The sequence below is a fragment of the Pelmatolapia mariae genome, linkage group LG10_11 (genome assembly GCF_036321145.2).
Source record: "Pelmatolapia mariae isolate MD_Pm_ZW linkage group LG10_11, Pm_UMD_F_2, whole genome shotgun sequence".
In the NCBI taxonomy this organism is placed as follows: Eukaryota; Metazoa; Chordata; class Actinopteri; order Cichliformes; family Cichlidae; genus Pelmatolapia; species Pelmatolapia mariae.
Window position 1 is genome coordinate 54,100,149 of NC_086236.1, and position 6,631 is coordinate 54,106,779.

At 36.8% G+C, this 6,631-nt stretch overlaps 2 protein-coding genes across 4 annotated transcripts; both read right to left on the reverse strand.

Annotated features, from left to right (window-relative positions):
- Positions 1-18: 18 nt before the first annotated feature.
- hspb6 (heat shock protein, alpha-crystallin-related, b6) lies at positions 19-2,362 on the reverse strand. 3 transcript variants are annotated; one of them, XM_063487638.1, is made up of 4 exons: positions 1,424-2,362; positions 1,170-1,327; positions 260-382; positions 19-174 (listed from the first exon to the last, which is right to left on the reverse strand). In XM_063487638.1, the coding sequence occupies exons 1-4, from the start codon at positions 1,578-1,580 to the stop codon at positions 19-21; spliced, it is 594 nt and encodes a 197-aa protein (XP_063343708.1). In that variant the 5' UTR covers positions 1,581-2,362. The 3 variants fall into 3 exon arrangements, with proteins under 3 accessions (XP_063343708.1, XP_063343707.1, XP_063343709.1); XM_063487637.1 differs by having other exon boundaries at positions 19-177; positions 1,424-2,303; XM_063487639.1 differs by having other exon boundaries at positions 19-177; positions 1,170-1,526.
- Positions 2,363-3,037: 675 nt separating this feature from the next.
- Positions 3,038-5,121, reverse strand: psenen (presenilin enhancer, gamma-secretase subunit). The gene is made up of 4 exons (XM_063487640.1): positions 5,017-5,121; positions 4,566-4,643; positions 4,259-4,363; positions 3,038-3,569 (listed from the first exon to the last, which is right to left on the reverse strand). The coding sequence occupies exons 2-4, from the start codon at positions 4,624-4,626 to the stop codon at positions 3,430-3,432; spliced, it is 306 nt and encodes a 101-aa protein (XP_063343710.1). The 5' UTR covers positions 4,627-4,643; positions 5,017-5,121; the 3' UTR covers positions 3,038-3,429.
- Between the last annotated feature and the right edge of the window lie 1,510 nt (positions 5,122-6,631).

The window sequence follows — 6,631 nt, forward strand, 5'->3', positions numbered from 1 at the left end:
GTCGTCTGTTAATGCAATTTAAGTAAGAGGTGTGTAACTCTGAGTGTGCAGCATAGGTGCAGATATGATAAGGATCCCATCTGGAGAGACCGCCGACTCCAAAGCCATGGTGTCCACTCCTTTTGGAATGCGGTAGCGACGGTTAAACTGTCGTGTTGTAAATCCAGGACCGTCCTTCTAACATAAAAGAGATGAAAAGTGAGGTGTGTAGCACAAAAATGGAGAAAAAATATATATCCATGTACCTCAGCATACCAACCTTTCTCTCTTCATGCTTTCCTTGCACTTCTACAAAGTCTCCTATGACTTTGACGATCAGGTCCTCTGGGTTGAAATGTTTCACATCAACTTGAACTGTAAATCCGCTGTCATCACAGGTCACCTAACAACAGGAGTCAACACTTCTGCATGATTAAACAAGACATAAAGTTCCTTACAGCAGCCTGCACTCAGTAGATATCCTTAACCCTATTTCAGTGTGGGGAAACTGAAAACAGCTTTTCAATAAGATGTGGATCTGACTGAAAGCTCAGAAAAATGTAAAGGACTCCTTTTTTTTCCTTTTACTTTAAGCCAGGGGTTGTCAAACATGTCCAGGGGCCAGAATTGGCCTGACAAAGACTCCACTCTGATCCGCTGAACTCCTTTGAAAATGTGGAGGGGATACTACTTTTTTTTTTTTTTTTTTTTTAAACTTTTACCTGTATTTTTGGTGGTTTAACAGCTTTTACTCCTGATAAATACCTCCCCCATGGCCATTCATTTCTGCACTAAAGTATTAAAAATAAATAAATCTATGAATAAGCAAAAAGTGTTACTATTACAGGACAGTGTGCAATGAGCAACCAGGACTCTTTCTGTAATTTTACACATTAAATTTTTTACAATTTAAGAGCCTGATGACAGATGTCTTACATTTATTACAGCAGGATTTCTTTATCAGATGTATTGTTTAAATTCTTTTTTTTTTCTTATACTAAGCTAAATTAGGGATATCTGCTGGTTAAACCTCTTTACATTGACAGAAAGGGGAGTTTCAAAGGTTTTACAACACAGCCTGACCTTAAGTGGGTATGTGGTTCACAGTGTAAAATGAGTTAAAATGAGAACCATGGACAATTTATACGAACATATGTTAGTATAAAATGTAAATAAAATAAGTGACCTACCTCTGCAGAGCTGGCATTATCAGTCTCTGGAATGATTAATTTTGGGGACCAATTATATTGTCCATAAGTCCCATTGAGCCGTGGAATAAGAGGTGGTAAAACCTTCTCCCAGGGGATACCACCAGCTGGCATAGTGGGTGGCAGGATGAAGTCCATTTCTAGTAGGCACAAAGTTTGAAAAATCAAGAGCTGACTAAACAGCAGTTAAGCCTACAGCACGTGAGGCTACAAGACATAAAGCACTGAGCGGTTACCTTTGCTTAAATTCTCTGCACAACGAGTGGAAAGAAGAGCTCTAGTTACAGCGCTTGTGTTCTCTGTGCTTCTCTCCTCTCTCACCTCCTGGATGAGACTGACTTGTTGCGTGCCGCGTGTTTTATAGTGGAGTTGCATAATAAGTTGGGAATTCATCCTGGGACACCTTGCTTCTGTTATGTTCTAGACTGCGTACCCTTGGGTGTTCCAGCATGGTCACAGATAAACGTGTAGGCCTATTATTTTGAGAGTGACACAGCTGTTGCAGGCTTATTGTTAATTAACGTTGTTATTGGCCATTATCAAAGTTACAGCATGCAGCCTTTTTACACGGTCAGTGGCACCAACACGGACTATTCATGTGTAATTATCAAAGCTGTTAAGAGCTGTATGCCTAAGGTCGGTTGTCAAGGAAGGTTTGTCCAAAAATAAATTCAAAAGACGACGATAACCCTTGTTGGTTGACACCAGACGGACAGTGACAGCAGGGGCGTGCTAAACACATGCTAGAGCACGTGTACTACCAGTAAACCACTGTCCTTCCCCATAGTTATGAGAGGGGTTTTTTTTTAGACCTTTAGCAATGTAATGTAAATATCATAAAATACATTTAGATTGCATATTACTTGAGTTTTGGCTTATTTTTATTGACTGCCAGTAAAATTTTAGATTTCACTTTAGAATTTTCATTTTACCTTAACTTTTAGCTCTACATAGTCAGTTCCCCGGTATATCTCTGACCTGTTGAAAGCTCGTTCTTCTTCCCAAACACTTAGGTCTTCAGGTCAGAGGTTGCTGTAGGTCACATGTACAGTTTCAAAATTCGTGGTGATTGGGCTTTGCAGGCAGTGGCACAGAGGTTGTGGAATTCTCTTCCACCGTCTGTACAGACTCCACTGACTCTTTTAAAAAGCAGCTGAAGACATTTCTATACAGACCATCTTTTAATGAACTTGTTGCTTTATGTTTTCACTTTATTGTTTTACATTATTATGTTACTTTTATTTCTGTTTTTTTTAATGTGAAACAATTTTTACCTGTGAAAAGTGCTGAATAAATACATTTTACCTACTTACTAGTTCTTTTTAACCACTTCAGTCCTAATACATCAGAGTTAATGAGTCAGTTTTATAAATGGACTGCCTGCTTCACTTAGTGTACCCTCTGTGTTAATGCTTTTTGTTTTTAGTGCAGTTCAGTGAAGCCAACTGTTATATATGGTTGCCACGTTTCCCCCTGTTAGCAGTGTCATTTAAGCTTGGACTGTGACTAAAATTGGCCCTCAATGTTATGACTCATAAAGGATGACAGGGAAGTGGAGACATTTGGAGGGCTTAAGTTATTGGATTTCACAACAGGCGCCAGTGGTCGTCTGGGCTTTGGGAGATTTGGCATATGTGACAATGAGAGGTATATACACTCTATAAGGAGACAAAACAGTTCACTGATCACATATGACAAAAAAACAAAACACAACTATACAGGTTTGTGCATTTAGTGGTATAACAATATTCTAACAACTTCCAAATTCAACTGAGTAAGATTGTAACTTGGCAGCATTGTGGACACTTTTTATTTATTCACACAGAAGTAAAAATAGTGCACAATCATACCATACCACAATAAACAGTTCAAAGACAAAACATTAGTGAGTTGTTCATTATCTTATCATTACAAAATTTCCATGATCATAAACATTGCCTATTTCAAAAGATGAATTACCCTTCTCTAAAGCCAAATAACTTACTCAAATGCCTTGGTGAGCACAGAAATGGTTTTGGGTCCTCCATTGTTTATCTTGTGAAGATAGGTAACATTTATTCTTCTGTTTAGTTGGATTTAGTTGACCAGAAACCAGGAAAACAACTGCCAAAAATCATTCACTGTTGTTCAGGGAGAAGATTTTTTTGGCCCATTACAGTGGATCATTAGTTTTACTGAAAAGACCAATCAGTTGAAATGAGAAAAAAAAAAAAAAAAAAAAAAAAAAAAAAAAAAAACTGCCTCAAGGGATACCTAGGGGAATGGTAAAGGAGAGGTAATCTCCCACCTCCCCCCACCCTGCTCTGAAGTGCTGGTATATGGTGATCCAGGTGGTGAGCACTGCTACCCATAACAGTAACCCTAGCGCCGAACGCTTCACATCTAGACAGACAGACAGAAAAACAAGCAATAAAATGAGTTACTGTCCAACAGTGGTCAAAACAACACAGTACAGTATCAGGTTGGCTGCTTAAAGCATTGCTTTAAAAACAAACAATACATACATGGTTATAGGGCAGTGTATTTAAAAAAAGAGGATAAAACCTTTCTCAAGTTCTTATCAGAAAATTAGAATTTAAGCCCAAATTATTCTATACAAGGCCACATTATCATAAGAATTATATTTGTATAAATATAGCAAAAGTACTTACTATATTATTAAAAACTAATTTATTTTTAAAATCCTTTTTCCCCTTTTAGGTAAGAGATCATGTATATTGATGAATACAACTTCTGTAAAAAAAAAAAAAAAAAAAACCCAACCAGATCTAAAAAGTTACTTGGTCAACTTTTCCTACAAAAACAAACTATTTCATTTTCTCAAGCATTATGAAAAGTGCAGTATTACCCAAAACTCTTTAAATAGGATGAAGACACACTTTGTAATGTGCAAGCATGTAAAATGAACATGGAATTCACACTGACAACCTTTGTCAATATCATATGTCATGATTGAATGTTTATTGAGGAAACAAATTGAATCCTACAAGAGTGACATCCAAAGAACAGCGACTGAGAAAAAACTACAAGACTGAATACTAAATACATTTTTAAAAGGTTCTGAAACTCACATGCTTTTATCTGTAGCTGTTCAGTGTAGGCTGGCTTTAAAAAGGCCTCCCGAAAAAACCAAACAACATTGACAAGCCACAGGAAGGGGAGAAACGCAAAGCCACCTGGAGAAATAAATAAAAATATTAGACAGAAATAATCATTTACTAACCACTGAAATATTTTTAGGCGCATTAGTTCAAAATTTCGCCTTAACTGAAAAAAAAGACTCACGGCCAGTGGAACTAACCTAGAATAAACAAAACAGGAATAGGAGGTACAACTGTATAAAAAAAGGAACATGAGGATTAATATTAATACTCTCACCTAGATAATATTTTCGGCAAAGGCTGAGCTTCTCCTCATTGGGCAGTCGCTCCAGGTTCATAGTGATATTGTACGTTCCTGCACACAGAAAGAAAACAAAACAGATTACAGTGCTGGACTAGCTCTGTCCAGCATCCAAAAAGAATGAATTTTTTTTGACAAATAAAGGAATGCTTGTTATACAGACATTTAAAACACGCTCTTCCGCTGATTCTGAGACGATAATAAATCCGCTTTTTACTGCTTGACCGCTGAGTTAGTTCCTCAGATGACTGAAAAATTCACCTCAGGCTAAAGTTAGCAATCGTTAGCTTAGCAACGTAACATAAAGGCGTTACAAAATCGCTTGCTGTAAGTTTCCAGATTAACTCTCCAGATTGGGTGAATGTTGTTATATAGTGTTTCCAAAATTATGAATATCGTACATTAAGGTAATAATGTAATATCTTACCTTATCGTTTCACAGCCAAAAGTTAAAGAAAAACAAAACAATCAACACTTCCTCCTCCTCCTCCTTCTTCAGAAGCGCTAGCTTCTTCTTCTTCGAAGGCTAACGCCAAGACTGAGGTGTTTCAGCGCCACCTACTAGGCTGGGGTGATACTACAAGAATCTGCAATCTGATGCACAGAATTTGAGACTGCTCCCATCCCACAAAGAACCTGTAGACCGTAAAAAAACATTTTCTGCGGTCACTGGTACCGTGCCCTGCATTATGTTTTCTTTATAGCTGCATGGTTGAATTTACTCCTACTCTAAGCCTAGAAAATATTTTACACATTGCATTTATTCAAATTACCTTGCCTTGCCATCCTATTTTTTGTGTACTCTATATGTCTTTCCTTTATCCCGTTGTCCTAGCAGTGATGTGCATCTTCATTCTAAGCACTGTTGGTGCTTTTGCTCCCATTTTAAAAAGTGCCACCTCTACACTGTCCTGTTTAAGTGACTAGTTTAGCCCCAGTGTCTGCCATTTCAGAAAAATAACATTGACAATTCTTTTCTTCAAAATATAAGTATAAAATTGTAATAGAAAAAGAAAAAGAGAGAAAGTATAAGATATTAAGAAGAGAAAATAGATACTCAAATACAAGTTTATCGTAGAAACAAAATTGGGCTGATGTCAAAATAAGTAAAAAATTATTAAATAATGCAATTCATTTTACACCCTTCTTATCATTTGCAAGTTTTAACAACTTATTCAAGAGTTTAATTTCATTCAGCTCTCTGTTTGTGCATGGTTTAGATGCAAAATACCTACTTTTGGAACTAGTAATACAAAATAAAAAATATAGCCCTGATAACGGAACTAACCAACCTTTAACCTTTTTTTAAAACTCTGATGTTACCTGAATATTTGCATAATGTATATTGTTCCTTTTCCGGTATTTCCTTACTCTGATCAGCCAGGTCCTCTTATATATGGCATGATCTGCAACTCCGTTAATTAATTCCTAATTAACAATAAATAAACTAAGTAAATGAAGGTTTAAACATCTTCATCGTTAGCCTTTCATTATCGCAATAAGGATTCATACTGCCACCTAGTGTTTGACTATGTGTATAGTCAAGAATGCTAGTAGATGTAACGCATTTAATTATCAAAACATTCATTCAGTTATGCAGCCTTAACACAGTTCTCCTTCAATTAAATTTCATTTCATTTCTACCTCTGTCAATACTGTTAAATGGAGCGATTAAAAAAGACGGTCACTGCTCTAATAAATGAACACGAAACTCACAATATTGTGCCACCTCTGCTTTGAAGATGATCTCGAACCCTGTTAGGTTCCATTTAATTATCCCAATTGTCTTGAAACGCAAAAAGAGACAACATTTGACCATTTTTTGGGATTTAATTATTTTTTATGTTTTAATAGTATATACAGCTAAGCAACCTTTAAATTTTAAACCATAGCCAGGAGTGTCAAATAACAATTTGACGTACAACCGCACATGTACACGTCACTTTCCCCTCGCTAAGTGGGAAAATAAACTCAATTTCCCGTGCAGCACTGCGGCTCCCCCCTCCCATCTCGCGCCTTCCCTCTTGTCTCTCCTCGAGCTG

Coding starts and splice junctions, on each gene's coding strand:
- hspb6 (XM_063487637.1), bottom strand. CDS start 1,580: ATGAATTCCCAACTTATTATGCAACTCCACTATAAAACACGCGGCACG. Junction 383..1,169: donor ATAATGCCAGCTCTGCAGAG/GTAGGTCACTTA, acceptor TCCTGTTGTTAG/GTGACCTGTGATGACAGCGG. Junction 178..259: donor GAAAGCATGAAGAGAGAAAG/GTTGGTATGCTG, acceptor CTTTTATGTTAG/AAGGACGGTCCTGGATTTAC.
- psenen (XM_063487640.1), bottom strand. CDS start 4,626: ATGAACCTGGAGCGACTGCCCAATGAGGAGAAGCTCAGCCTTTGCCGA. Junction 4,364..4,565: donor TTGCCGAAAATATTATCTAG/GTGAGAGTATTA, acceptor TTATTTCTCCAG/GTGGCTTTGCGTTTCTCCCC. Junction 3,570..4,258: donor ACAGCTACAGATAAAAGCAT/GTGAGTTTCAGA, acceptor CTGTCTGTCTAG/ATGTGAAGCGTTCGGCGCTA.